The sequence below is a fragment of the Mustelus asterias genome, chromosome 12 (assembly GCF_964213995.1).
Source record: "Mustelus asterias chromosome 12, sMusAst1.hap1.1, whole genome shotgun sequence".
Classification (NCBI taxonomy): Eukaryota; Metazoa; Chordata; class Chondrichthyes; order Carcharhiniformes; family Triakidae; genus Mustelus; species Mustelus asterias.
In genome coordinates, this window is record NC_135812.1 from 81,178,589 (window position 1) to 81,194,259 (window position 15,671).

The following is a 15,671-nucleotide window of genomic DNA, read 5'->3' on the forward strand; positions in this document are numbered from 1 at the left end:
AGCAGCAGCCCGTACAGGAAACCCCTCTGTGCCGTGGCACAGGGCATGGAGGGCAATTCCGTGAGGTGGCTCAGACTGTGCGGCTCCAGCCCCCAGAGGGCGGTGTCAAGACTTGGGGCCGATGTGAAATTCTTTCTGAATAGGGGTGCTCTCAGCTGGAATTCCACCGCACAGCTTCCCCTCCACAAGGCCACGTGTGCTATTGGGTCCGAGCATCACCATTTTGAGGCCATGGATGGCATCAGTCACGAGACAGACACTCTCTTCTGTGCATTGAGCCAATTCGTGGGGCGTCATCCAGCCCACTCCTCCACCACTCAGCATATCCCCGACCGTGCTCACCCTGGTAGCCACAACTCGTCACTTTGCCAGCCACCAGAAATGGAGTTGGAGATGGAGCGGATACCTGAGCAGCGGCTCCCTGATTACAGCTGCTACTCCAGATGCGGGAGAACTGTGGTGTGAGATGACCATGTCCCAGATTTTCAGTAGGTTCTGGTAAAAGATGGGCACTATCTGCAAGGAGTTACGAAGGCCTCTCAGGTCTACAAACAGGAGCTGCTCATCATGTACCTGATGAAAGTCGCTGCAGGGTCTAAAGGTAGATGGTAGCCATGTGGGTGCGAAGGCACACCAGCGCCTGACTGCCCTCCCTAAGCGGGAGACTCAGAACCACAACAGTGACCCAGTGCAGTCTTTCATCTCAGGAAAACTTCACAAGCGTTCTTTGGATGTTTGTGACAAAACAGGGGGAAATCAAAATTCTGGCCAGCTGGTTTATGACGAGAACAGTCCTGTCCAGCATTTCAAAATGAAGGAGATAGTCATTAACTTCAAGAAGCACAGTGGAGGACATGCCCCTGTCTACATCAATAGGATGAAGTAGAAATGGTCGAGAGCTTCAAGTTTTTAGGTGTCCAGATTACCAACAACCTGTTCTGGTCCCCCCCTGTCGACACTATAGTTAAGAAAGCCCACCAATGCCTCTACTTTCTCAGAAGACTAAGGAAATTTACATGTCAGCTACGACTCTCACCAATGTTTACAGATGTACCATAGAAAGCATTCTTTCTGGTTGCATCACAGCTCGGTATGGCTCCTGCTCTGCCCAAGACGGCAAGAAACTACAAAGGGTCGTGAGTGAAGCCCAATCCATCACGCAAACCAGCCTCTCATCCATTGGCTCTGTCTACACTTCTCACTGCCTCGGAAAAGCAACCAGCATAATGAAGGACCCCACACACCCCGGACGTTCTCTCTTCCACCTTCTTCCGTTGGGAAAAAGATACAAAAGTCTGAGAACACATACCAACCGACTCAAGAATACCTTCTTCCCTGCTGCCATCAGACTTTGGAATGGACCTACCTTGCATTAAGTTGATTCTTCTCTACACCCTAGCTATGACTGTAACACTACATTCTGCATCCTCTCCTTTCCTTATCTGTGAACGGTATCCTTTGTCTGTATAGTGCGCAAGAAACAATACTTTTCACTGTATACCAATACATGTGACAATAATAAATCAAATCAAATCAAACCATGTCATCTGCCTCTTGTTCTTAAGTTTGCTACAATTGTTTTAGCAATCTCTCTTAGCTACAGTATAATATCCAAACCATTTTCCCTTTTTTAAGTTCCGACGATGAGTTGAAAGTACTTGAAACGTGAACTCTCCTTACAGATGCTGCAAGACCTGCTGAGATTTTCCAGCATTTTCTGTTTTGTTTCAGATTCCAGCTCCACAGTATTTTGCTTATTTTGATACTCTGGGGACATGGGTTCAGGTCCTACTATGGCAGTCTGTGGAATTTGACTTTGGTGGAGAAAATAATCTAGAATGTAGTATTGCACACAGCGATGGAATTCACAATATGATTCCTCAGGATGCAAAGTTAATTCACAAACAGTATTGAAATGAATGTCCAGGTCATCTGTTTTTGATGTTGAGTTGGGGGTTAAATAATGGGTAGGGCACTGGGAAATTCCCATACTCTTCACCAACTGTGGGATGTTCTACATCCACCCAAGTGGAAAGCTGAATTACCTGACCTTGACCATTGGTGTCCTTGCACTCTTTACAGGAAGATATGCGCACAGATTTGGATGCCAATTCTTCCCACTCCCCCACCATCAGCTTCACAGGAAGAGTTAGGAAAGGGAAACAGCAAGAAATATTAACCTATTTGGATCAACAGCAAAAGTATACAGTGCTTTTGGAGCAGTGGTATTACAGCAATTTTTTAGCTCAAAGTCAAACATTTTGAAATTTTAAAACAAGTTAATTACGGCACGATGGCACAGTGGTTAGCGCTGCTGCCTCACAGCGCCAGGGACCGGGGTCCGATTCCGGCCTCGGATGACTGTGTGGAGTTTGCACATTCTCCTGGTGTCTGTGTGGGTTTCCTCTGGGTGCTCTGGTTTCCTCTCACAGTCCGAAGATGTGCAGGTTAGGTTGATTGGCCATGGTAAGTTGCCCCATAGTGTCAAAGAAAACTGGCAGGGTAAATATGTGGGGTTAGTGGGGTAGGGCCTGGGTGGGATTGTAGGTGCTGAATGGCCTCCTTCTGCACTGTAGGGATTCTATGATTAAATTATAAGGTTATTTCACTTACAGAGTGAAAAAACTGCATTTAATTGAACTCACACTGAAGTTCAGACTGTTTTGGTATGTACAATAAGGCTGTAGAGGCTAAGTCACCGAACATATTTGAGAAGGAAATAGATTTCTAGACTCTAAAGGTGTCAAGAATTATGGGAAGAACAAGAGAGTATGGTGTTGAGATAGAGGATTAACCATGATCATGTTGAATAGCAGAGTAGGCTTGAAAGGCTGAGTGGCCTACTCCTGCTTCTATTTTCTGTTTCTCTGTTTCTGCAATAAGAACTTAACAAATGACAATCTTTTAAATGTGATATTGTCCAACCTTGTGCTATAGCAGTACATTTTTTCCAACCTCCATATTAAAAGTCCTTAAAATTCAGCATCCTCTCTTCAAAAACCACCGGCAAAGAACGACATCAGCATCCAGTTGGTTTATTGTGAGATGCAGAAAAGGTGGCTGGTTTGTTTGGTTCAAAGTAGTCCAATAATCTCACTGAAATTGATTTTTGCCGATCTTGTGAATAAATCTTGGCAGTTGTCTTTGAAATTTTTCCTTCCTCCATAATGAATAAGGGAAAATTCCACCCACAAGACTCCTCCAGTTTCAAGTTTCTGACGATGAGGTTTTTTTTAATCATTTCATCTCAGTATGCAGTAAAACAATGTTTCAAAGGTTATGTTTTCCCACTTATTGTTGAGATTCTTAACAGCCTTTTGTCACCAGAAGCTGCTGTTGTTGTAAAGATGCTAAGGAAAGCTGAACATTCTTTTTAAAGGTTCTCAACAGAATACAGAAAAAAAGAATTTTGTTTGGCCAAAGTCAAAAAATTGCATTTACATGGCACCATAATAACAACTGAAGGCATTTCAAAGGAGAGTTATTAGACAAAATTTGATGCCGAGCCACATAAAGGGATATTAGGACATGTAACCGAAAAGATGCAGGCATTTAGAAGCAACTTAAAGGAGAACAAAGAGGCAGCAAGATTTAGAGAGGGAGTTCCAGAGCTTAAACTGCTGAAGGCATGGCCACTAATGGAGCGATGAAAATTGGGGATGTGGAATGGGGATGTGGAATGGAATTAGATAAACTCGGTAGGGGAGTTGGGAGAAATACAGAGAAGTGAAGCCTTGAAAGGAATTAAATACTCAAATTAGAATTTAAAGTTGAGATGTTGCCAGACTATACTGGGGTGATGGCTGAACACCTTCAAACTAGGAAGTAAATGATAGTGGTCTGCTCTGACTCGCCTGTTTTTAATTCTTTCCCACGCAGAACTAATCAGCCTCTCCTTGTTGCTTTTTCTCCGTCGATCAAAATATTTGCTGTTCTTTGCAGGATTAATACCCCTTATGGTTAATCTGAGACATTCGGTGGGACTCCACACTGAGGTGTGCATTTCATAATTTTGTCCAATTTTACAACTGCATGCTGCAGCTCTCCCCAATTATAAATTTGAGATAAATCTTGGACTCTGGAGAGAAAACCATTTCATACATGGAGAAGTTTTTGGTGTGCAATGCATAAAATGCATAAACTTTAGAATTTCAGTTCCAGTAACATGGTAGATTTCCAAAGGGGGGGGGTGGCGGTGTGGTGGGGGGGTTTAAAAATTTGTGTTAGAGTGTAACTATGATTGGGATGGTAAAATTAAAGCTCATTTTTGTTAAATGAATGGCTTTGGGTGGCTTATAGCTATGGATATACCAAGAGCTCTGCTCCAGTATAGAAGGGTTTTAAGTTAGAGGAGTTCAGAACAAATCAACTTTTGTAAGGGCCATCGAACAAATTCAGTTCCTCTGCTACTGAAATTTTTATTCATGCTTTGGTTACTCCCAGACTTCACTATTCCAATGTCTCCTAGCCAGTTTCCCACATGCTATCCTTTGTTAGCTTCAACCCATCCATAACTCATAGAATCATGGAATCATACAGTGTAGAAGAGGCCCTTCGGCCCATTGAGTCTGCACCAGCATACGAGAAACACCTCAATTCTGATCTGATCCAATTTGCCAGCACTTGGCCCATAGCCCTGAATGTTACTGCCATAATCTCACCAAGTCCTATTCAGCCATCACCCCAGTACTTGCTTATTGCTCTTAGTCTGGCAATGCCTCAACTTTAAATTCTAATTCGAGTATTTAATTCCTTTCTATATCTCTAAACTCCCTCACCAAGTTTCTCTTGTACCATGTACAAGCTATGTCGCCAAACATCTCAGTGTGGAGTCCCACAGAATGTCTCAAGTTAACCATAAGGAGTATTAATCCTGCAAAGAACAGCAAATATTTTGATCAACGGAGAAAAAGCAACAAGGAGAGGCTGAATGGTTTTGCGTGGGGAAGAATGAAAAACAGGTGAGTCAGAGCAGATCACTGTCATTTACTTCCTAGCAACTGGTTCAGACTCAGCAAACTGCATGCTCATTTTGCTGATGGGAAAGAACACATTTAGGAAAGGGTGAACTGCATGTCAGCTTAAAATAGAGAAAAAGGTTCAACACATTCAAATTATTTTTGTACGTATGGTTTCGAAGTAGGATTGGATGGCAGCCTTGTGCTCAAGTTAAAATGGTGTCTGATCGTCCAGCTCAAATCATTGTTGATGCTGTCACTGAACTGTCAATTTAAATAGTTATGGGGTGAGGAGCGGGACAGCAGTGACGTCAGTGATTACAGGAAAATCAGTTGAAAACCAGGAGATCATTGAAAGGAATGCACTGCTGCCACTTTGCATTTCGCTATCAGCTGCACACAGTTGAGTCAAGCCAATGACCGATGCCATCTTCAGACACACCTGCACTTCCATCAATGACCCGACAGACAAGGGCAGCCAGGCGGAGAAAGCATGAGGGTTGGAGCCTTAAGGAAAATTTTATTACAAGTAAGACATTGCCATAGGATTTAGTCAGCTTCCATGCCTTAGGAGCCTCGCTGAATGGTCTCTGGATCAATGCATGCCTCACATCCCTGACCCCTGAATGTTCCTTTTGTCTGCCTCAAAATCCCACTTTGTGCATTCCCAGGCTCATCCTCCCACCCATCAGTGGTGTCATTCTCCCTGCCCTGTGATCCTGCCTCACTCTCCTCAGCCTCCACTGGGTCCCCCCCTTGTGAGAATTAGATTGTGCAAGGCACAGAATGTGACAACTATAAGGGAGACACACACTGGTGGTTATTGCAATAATCCCCTGATTGGTCAAAGCATCAGAAACAGGTCTTGAGTTGAGTTTTGGATCGAGACCCTGACATCAGGTCTCGATCCAAAACATTCCTTGCTTCGTGTTTTGCTCCTAGATATAACTCACCTATAATAATTTCCTCTTTCATTTCCTTCTACGTAGCACGTATCCGCATTTTCAAAGTACGTGGCTTCAGGTTCAAAAAGAACTCCCAATTGTGCTGCATTCCGGCAGCGGGAATTCCAAATCATCCTCAGGAGGAGCAATTTTCCCCACATTTTTATTGGCAGCAGATAGTTTGATTGCAGAGTCAAAAATCGTTTCCCTTTTAGGGCATAGTAACAGCCTTTTAAAAACTGTTAACTGCTTGTTCTACCCTAACTACCTGCACATATTTTCCATTCGCAGGAAGCCCATGCACCCTGGACATTCTCGCTTCCACCTTCTTCCGTCGGGAAAAAGATACAAAAGTCTGAGGTCACGTAACAACTGACTCAAGAACAGCTTCTTCCCTGCTGCCATCAGACTTTTGAATGGAACAACCTCATATTAAGTTGATCTTCTCCACTCCCTAGCTATGATTGTGTGGTGAACCATCGTTGGTTCACCACTGGGGTTGTTATTGTGTTACTGTTGGGCTAGGGTGTTGTTGTTATGGGGGTTGTACTATGTTGTTGGGTTAGGGTGTTTACCTGTCCTAAGTGTTATCATGGCACACTCCAGTGGGGTCCCGCCTCCGGTGGCAGGGTATAAGACCCCCTGCTCCGGCAGGACCCCTTCAGTCTGAACGGGTGAATTTGTGTTAGTAGTTTCATTGTTAATGTATTAAAGCCTTCAGTTCTAAAGCCTTGTTTCCGGGTGCTCATTGAGGTGCATCAATTTAATACATTAACTGAGAATATGGAACAGATCCTAAAACCGGATCGTCTGACACTGGACCCACGTGCGGTCGGTGCAGCTAACACGTTTGAACATTGGTGGAAGTGCTTCGAGGACTACCTGGCAGCCTCGGTAGCTATCACTACAGACAGTGATAGACTCCAGGTCCTCCACGCAAGGGTAAGCGACACGATTTACCTAGCCATTCGTGCAGCTTCCACTTACCAGGGTGCCGTCGAGCTCCTAAAGAATAGGTACATTACGCCACCCAACGAGATTCACGCTCGTTATCTCCTCACTACACGACGTCGGCAGTCGGGCGAGACCATAGAAGACTACGCCAATGAACTCCTGCAGCTTGCCAGGGGTTGTGACTGTAAGGATGTCTCCGCCGAGCAGTACATGCAAGACCTCGCCCGAGACGCGTTCGTAGCAGGGGTAGGGTCCTCGTACATCAGACTTAAATTATTAGAAAAGGGGAAACTCAACTTGACCCAGGCAATGGGGATGGCCGTGAGGTTGGAGGCGGCGTCGAAGAGCTTGGCGCTGTACCCCGAGGACCACGTGCAGTCAACGTGGTTGGAGCAAGCTCTGCTCCCTCCTCGCCCCGCGAACCCGCGCTCCCAGATCGATTCGACGACGGCGGCAGCTCCAGGTGGCCAGCGATGCTATTTTTGCGGTGGGGCCAAGCATCCACGGCAACAGTGTCCGGCAAGAACGGCAATCTGCAGCCAGTGCGGTAAAAAAGGCCACTACGGCAAAGTCTGCAGGTCCAAACCTAAAAACGGCAGTGCAGCTTGTAACCCTCCAGAACGGAGACCATCTCTTTCGGCGCTGCAGTACCCACGAGGTCCGACCACGTGCGATCTCAGGACGGCGCCATCGTGGCAGACAGAGGAGGAGGAAGACCACCAGGAGTCGCTGCGCTTGGAGCCCTCGGCCACATGCGATTCATGGGGGCGGCCATCATGGTCCACGACGACTAGGAGCGACCAGCAGGGGTCCTCAGCATCCACATCGGCAGCATGCAGCAGCGACCAGCAGGGGTCCTCAGCATCCACATCGGCAGCATGCAGTGACGCCCAGGGGCCAACGGTGGCGTCGATCTCTCTGGATCAGACCAGGCATTACAGACTGGAACATTCTATGATGGAGGTAAAGGTTAGTGGCAGAACTGTGAATTGTCTGTTTGACAGTGGGAGCACCGAAAGTTTCATACACCCTGAAACTGCTAAAAGGTGTGGACTCCGGGTTCTCCCTGCCAAACAGACAATTTCCATGGCATCACAGTCCCGGTCTGTACCGATCCAAGGACGATGTATGGTAACTCTTGAGGTACAGGGCACAGTTTACGAGCAATACAGGCTCCTTGTGCTACCTCACCTTTGCGCGCCAATTCTCCTCGGACTAAACTTTATGGCCCACATGAGGAGTGTGATCCTACAGTACGGTGGGCCACTCCCTTCACTGGCAGTAGGGAACCAGCCGCAGCCTCCAAATTGCCCAAAGCGCCCCGCGTGCAATCTATCCACCCTGAAAATCACGACACCATCCCTTTTTAAAAATCTGGTACCTGGCTGCAAGCCCATCGCTACTAAAAGTAGGCGTTACAGCGCTGAGGACCGGATCTTTATTAGATCTGAGGTTCAGCGGCTCCTCAAGGAAGGGATCATACAGGCCAGTGCTAGTCCGTGGAGAGCGCAGGTCGTGGTAGTCAAAAGCGGGAACAAACCTCGGATGGTCATCGACTATAGTCAGACCATTAATAGATACACGCAGCTGGATGCGTATCCTCTCCCGCGCATTTCTGATATGGTCAATCAGATTGCGCAGTACCGAGTGTTTTCTACCATAGACCTTAAGTCCGCCTACCATCAACTCCCCATCCGCCCAGAGGACCGACAATATACGGCTTTTGAGGCGGATGGTCGTCTATACCAATTCCTCAGGGTTCCATTTGGTGTCACCAATGGGGTCTCGGTCTTCCAGCGTGCTATGGACCGAATGGTGGACCAGAATGGGTTGCGGGCTACCTTCCCGTACCTGGATAACATCACCATCTGCGGCCATGATCAGCAGGACCACGACACGAATCTCCAACACTTTCTATGCACTGCATCTCGCCTGAATCTGACCTATAACAGGGAGAAGTGCGTATTCCGTACGCGTAGGTTAGCCATCCTCGGATACGTGGTGGAAAACGGGGTCATTGGCCCTGATCCAGACCGTATGCGCCCACTCACTGAACTTCCCTTGCCCGCTAGCACGAAAGCACTGAGGAGATGCCTCGGGTTCTTTTCGTATTATGCACAGTGGGTCCCCAACTACGCGGACAAAGCTCGTCCGCTCATTAAGTCCACGACCTTCCCACTTACGCCGGAGGCCCAATTGGCCTTCAAGGTTTTGAAAAGCGACATTTCGAAAGCCACGATGCACGCGGTGGATGAATCCATCCCTTTCCAGGTGGAGAGTGATGCATCGGACTTCGCCCTAGCCGCCACACTAAACCAGGCAGGCAGGCCCGTCGCGTTTTTTTCCCGCACCCTTCAAGGCCCAGAGATTCGGCACTCAGCGGTGGAAAAGGAGGCTCAGGCCATTGTGGAGGCAGTCAGACACTGGCGCCATTACCTGGCAGGTAAGCGGTTCACCCTGATCACGGATCAACGATCCGTGGCGTTTATGTTCAGTAACACGCAGAGGGGCAAGATCAAGAACGATAAGATCTTGCGGTGGAGAATTGAGCTCTCCACCTATAATTACGATATTATGTATCGTCCAGGGAAGCTCAATGAGCCCTCGGATGCCCTCTCGCGCGGAACATGCGCCATCATGCAGGAGGACCGCTTGAAGGCTCTCCACAATGATCTGTGTCATCCTGGAGTCACCAGACTCTACCACTTCATAAAAGCCCGCAACCTACCCTACTCGGTGGAGGAGGTCAGGTCAGTTACTAGAAGTTGTCGGATTTGCGCAGAATGCAAACCACACTTTTATCGACCAGACCGGGCACATTTGGTCAAGGCCACTCGCCCTTTTGAGAGGCTGAGTGTAGATTTTAAGGGCCCCCTTCCCTCAACGGATCGGAATGTCTATTTTCTTAACATAATAGACGAATTTTCCCGGTTTCCGTTTGTTTTCCCCTGTGCGGACACGTCGACTGCCACCGTCATCAAGGCATTCAGTGAGCTTTTTACCCTGTTCGGGTACCCCTGCTATATTCATAGCGACAGGGGCTCGTCGTTCATGAGCAACGACTTGAGGCAATTCCTGCTCTCATTCGGGATTGCCTCTAGTAGAACCACGAGCTACAACCCTAGGGGTAACGGACAGGTGGAAAGGGAGAATGCTACAGTCTGGAAGGCTGTCCTACTGGCACTGAAATCCAAGGGCCTTCCAGTCTCCCGGTGGCAGGAGGTCCTTCCAACTGCGCTCCATTCTATCCGCTCCCTCCTGTGTACGGCAACCAATGCTACTCCCCACGAGAGGATGTTCTCATTCCCTCGGAAGTCGTCCTCGGGGACCTCATTGCCAGCCTGGTTGACGTACCCAGGACCCGTCCTTCTGCGGCGCCATGTGAGGGCTCGCAAGTCCGACCCCTTGGTCGAACCGGTCCAACTCCTCCACGCCAACCCTCAGTATGCCTATGTGGCATATCCTGACGGGCGAGAGGACACTGTCTCCATTAGAGACCTGGCGCCCGCAGGGGACGTAGCAACTCCTGTCGCTCCTATTCCCCCAGTCACAGATCCACTACTCCTCATTACTTCCCCAGACGTGGTGCGGTCAGCACCGGGACCAGTGCATAACACTTTTACTCCCATGTACAGCTTGCCTGAGACTCGGAGATCGGCGCCACCATCATCACCACCACCACCACCACCAAACGTTCCAGGATCCCCTACACCATCGCCTCATCAGGGCCGGCCGGCCCGGGAGTCTTTGAGGGGACAGCCAGATGTTGCTTTGAGAGAGCCACCGCAAGCACCTGCTCCGGTTTCGCAACCGGTGTTGAGAAGATCGCAGCGTCGGTGTGGTCCTCCAGACCGTCTGGACTTGTGAATCCTGTTATTTTTTTTGTCATTGTCTGTTTTCATCCACCCCGCCACCTTTGGTTCCTAAAGGAGGGGTGAATGTGGTGAACCATCGTTGGTTCACCACTGGGGTTGTTATTGTGTTACTGTTGGGCTAGGGTGTTGTTGTTATGGGGGTTGTACTATGTTGTTGGGTTAGGGTGTTTACCTGTCCTAAGTGTTATCATGGCACACTCCAGTGGGGTCCCGCCTCCGGTGGCAGGGTATAAGACCCCCTGCTCCGGCAGGACCCCTTCAGTCTGAACGGGTGAATTTGTGTTAGTAGTTTCATTGTTAATGTATTAAAGCCTTCAGTTCTAAAGCCTTGTTTCCGGGTGCTCATTGAGGTGCATCAGATTGTAACTCTACATACTGCACCCTCTCCTTTCCTTCTTTATGTATGGTAAGCTTTGTCGGTATAGCACGCAAGAAACAACTGTATACTAATACGAGTGACAATAATAAATCAAATCAAATCTTTTAATGAAGAGGAGGAATTGGTTCTTGCAAAATTCAATAAGGTCAGCACCACCCCCTCCCCCTCCCCCCCCCCCCCCCCCCACTCCTCCACACCCCTGCTGTTAAGGTGAACACATACATGTTATAAACAAGTTGATTTTTATGGTCTCAAAAAATTAGAGCTTCGGCATTTATTTTTGAAGCGTCTCTCATTAAGCAGAGACGTTCCACTCACTTACATCTGAGTCTACATCTGAGTTTCAAATAATCATGATATAATATTGAAATTTTGCCGCCAATAAAACAGAAAAGTCCACTGGTCATTTTTATTTTTCACCCAACAGTGCACCTTTAAGATTAGACTTGAAGAAACAGACGTGTTTCTGCTCCTCATTCAGGCCTATATTATAGAGCTTCAAACACCAGCCCCCAAGTTCAGTGGCTGAACATTACTGCCACCTGCAGCCTGCTCAGCATCATTGGCAGCTGATAATGGAATGACAAATGCAATAGGCTGGATACCGTGTCTGTTACTCTACCTAATTCCACGATTATGCTGGGGTGGAGTGTGAACAATTATTTGAAGAATCATTGCCCCTTCCACAGTTTCAAGCAGGACAAGAACACACTAGAGATAACATGAGGGTGAGTATGAACCAAGATTTGAAATAATAAAAATATTATATGTAAAAGAATTATTCCTTTAAAAATTTCAAAATAGTGTTGCTTTCCTGAAATAAGAAGATTTTTATTGGATGAAGAATAATGAAAGGTAATGTTTTGTATAAAATATGAATGGGAATTTCAGATTTTTAAAATTCCTTTTGAAATTGTTGCTGTGGACTTTTATGGCATCCTGTTTACTTGTATTTTTCAGAATTTTAGCACCGTTCGTAATAAGGAAAACACACAGTACCTGTTTAGGTAAGAACACATTGAGTTAAGATATAAAGTGAACTAGTGCACGAGAGAAGTGTCCCCAGAACACTAGGTGATGCTGCAGCACTATTTTTTGCATCACGGTAATGTAACATCTCATGCTTTGTGAAAGAAATAAAGCAGCTATGATAGAGAGGCTGATGCATTCTAGCTATCCTGGTTGGATTGTGATCTGTCAGTCAGCCTCTTATCCCCAACCCTAATCATTTGTCCAAAGGGCTGATTGCCGAGGTTGTTGGTGGCTGCTTGTATTAGACCTGGCGGTTGAGCAAAAAAATCAGGATGATTCTCACCCCGGGGGGACGGTGGGGGACTCTGAGGATGCCCTGCCTAAGTGTGTCAGTGCAATAGTCATATGGCTGTGAATAGCAGCAAGCTCTGATCATGAGAGGAGGAAACCTTCAAGCAACTGAAGTGTTTTGTTTTAACCTGCAATCTCCTTGACTCTTGTTTAGCTGTTTAATTTTGGGTTATCTTCGACATCTTATCTTCATCACTACTTCCTGAAAGAGTCAGCACAGATGCTAGGAGCAACATCAGTTCAGCTTGGACAAGGACTCACTCAGCAGATGGGAAACCTGGCAGATTTGTTTTAAATCAGAAAATCAAAAGTTATGGATGGATTTTACTTGCTTTGACTTGAAACATCTCCCGAAGTCTTCGAATTCTGTACTATAGACGGAGTCGGATACTGAACAGTTAAATAATTTGACATTAGACAAGTTTATATTAGAAAATATATATGTTTCTCAGACAGAAAGATGTTTTTACTTTCAAAAAATTCTACAAATTCCGAAGGTAAAATAATGGTGAGAAGGTTCCTTGTAACCTTAAGGCCTTTCAGGTAAGTTTATCTTCAATTTTTTTTATATTGTAGCATCTATGAAATTATTTTTCATTGTTTTACAAATGATTGAAGTGACTAATGTGGCCTTCAATGTTTGTCTAAAGCAAAACTTGCACTTTAACCTCATTGTAACTGCTATTGCTCTGTGTTACACTGCTATGAATTTCAGTTAATGTTTTTCACTCTATAATAAGGAAAGATCTCTATGCTAGTAAAACCATCCAGTCTGCATGACAGTAATGCTCAGGCATTATCCTGAACTGAATGGTGCTTTCTACTGAACATTGCAATCGGGCTTGAGATGAGTCCAAGAGAGACACATGAGACCTTCTTCCCCATGTTTTTCTTTCATAGAAAGTTACATTTCGAACACAAAGGGTGAGATGTGCAGTAGTGGCTGAAGGGTGGGGAAAGCAAGAGCCAGGTAGCTGGCTAATCACACTGGGATCACTCACCTTCCCACAAGAAGCTGCTGCTCACCTTTCCGAACACAGTCTGTAGTGATAGATCTTGTTTTGTGGGCTATTTCCATGGGGTGACAGTGTTAAGCATATGTCCTGGAAGAATGGGGTTTGGGGGGGGGGGGGAGGGGGGAATGGTTTGTGGTGGCAAGTTACTTGATGTTTGCCCAATAGCATTACAAAAAAAGCAAGGCAAATCTTTCAAACATTCGTGCATGAAATTCCATGTAAACAGATAGCCTTTCATAAATCATTAAAGCTAAAAGGATATATTTGAAAATATTGTGCATTATTCCATCAATATTAATTGCAGTAGAACAGAGCAAAAATTATTTCTCAAGTTGGTGAACTTTAATGAAGGAATAGATTGCTCCAGGATTTCAAATTTGCTTAATTAAGCTTGGAGAATGTATGGGTAAATAATACTCTAGAGTGTGATTTTTAATGTTTAAGAGACATTTCTGTTCCTGCATGTTATTATGAAATATAAAATGACATGCTTGACAATATTCAAATAGTGTAGGAAATGGAATTGGTTTCACTGTTGACGAATATGCAGGAGTAATCCTGACTGTTAAAGCTAGATATTGAGAGTTGTGGATTTAAGGATTGTTTTTATGGAAAATGTTTCTAAAAAAAACTAAATATCAAAATACGAGATTGTTTCTGCATGTTTTCCTGACTCTCAGTTTCAGGTGCTCAATAAGTACATAGTCTTCAAGAGCTGGACTTGATCTTATTTCATTGGCAACATGTGGTACATTGGCAAAAGTAATAGGATCACTGTTATATCTGTTACTATGCCTACCCTGGGTTGACTCAGGTATATGTCAGAATAAATAATTTGGGGATGTACTTCTACACTATCTCCCTCACATTTTAAATTATTCACCTGCCTCATCACCAGCCTGAAAACTAACAATGAAATGATGGGCGGGCTAGAATGAAACTAAGCCCAAGTATTGATTGAACAAAATGGTACTGTTCTTTTTAAGGCTTGTATCGGACAAAAGATCAAATTAGAAATTGTGCTTTCTTAAAATTTGTCAGCTCAGATATCTCATGTGAACTTTTAAAATCTGACACGTGTATAGACAGAGGTCCAATGTCTGTCACTCTTAATACAATATACTGTCCAACATGTCGCGGGATCACAGAATTGTTACAGTGCAGTAGGAGGCCATTTGGCCCGTCATGCCTGCACCAGCTCTCCAAATGAACATTATGACTTAATGTCATGCTCCAGCTTTTTCCCTGTACCTCTGCACATTGTTTTTATTCAAATAATCGCCAATGTCCTCTTGAATGCTTCGATTGAACCTACTTCCATCACACTTCTAGACAGTGCCTTCCAGATTCAAACTATTTGCTGTGTGAAAAAGTTTTCTTCACATCACATTTGCTTCTTTGTCAAATCATTTTGGATCAGTTCCGTTTTTGATACTTTTGTGAGCAGGAACAGTTTTCTCCCTATTTATTCTGTCCACCCCCCTCATGATTTTGAACACCACTATCAAATCTCCTCTTAATCTCCCCCTCTCCAAGGAGAACAGTCCCAACTTCTCAAATCTATCTTTATAATGAAATTTTCTCATCCCTGGAACCATTCTTGTAAACCTACAGGACGGCACATTGACACAGTGGTTAGCACTGCTGCCTCACAGCGCCAGGGACCTGGGTTCAATTCCGACATTGGGTCACTGTCTATGTGGAGTTTACACATTCTCCCCATGTCTGCGTGGTTTCCTCCGTGTGCTCCGGTTTCCTCCCACAGTCCAAAGATGTGCAGGTTAGGTTGATTGGCCATGCTAAATTGCCCCTTAGTATCAGAGGATTAGCTTGGTAAATATGCGGGGAATAGGGCCTGGGTGGGATTGTGGTCAATGCAGACATGATGGGCTGAATGGCCTCCTTCTGCACTGTAGGGATTCTATGGGATTCTCTAGTGATTCACATCCTTCTTATAGTGCAACACCCAGAACTATACACAATACTTAAGCTGAGGTCTAACTGGTGTCTTGTACAAGTTCACACAGTATATCTATTTTATTGCATCTAATTATTTACTATTTTTCAGTTGAAATTGAATGTGTTGTGCATTTAAACAAATATTCAAAGTGTGCAGATTAATAAAACAACAATGTAAATTCCCACAATGTACGCAAGTACAACTAATTTAACAACATTGAATTCATTATATTTGCAGTAATCACATAAAATTGTGAACTATA

General features: G+C 45.3%; 1 protein-coding gene across 1 annotated transcript in view; it reads left to right on the plus strand.

The window, feature by feature from the left end:
- Window positions 1-12,938: 12,938 nt before the first annotated feature.
- mgat5b (alpha-1,6-mannosylglycoprotein 6-beta-N-acetylglucosaminyltransferase B) overlaps window positions 12,939-15,671 on the plus strand; it is a 911,118-nt gene continuing 908,385 nt past the window's right edge. The window contains 1 exon segment of the mRNA XM_078225993.1: window positions 12,939-12,976. Coding sequence (XP_078082119.1) covers window positions 12,939-12,976 — 38 coding nt within the window.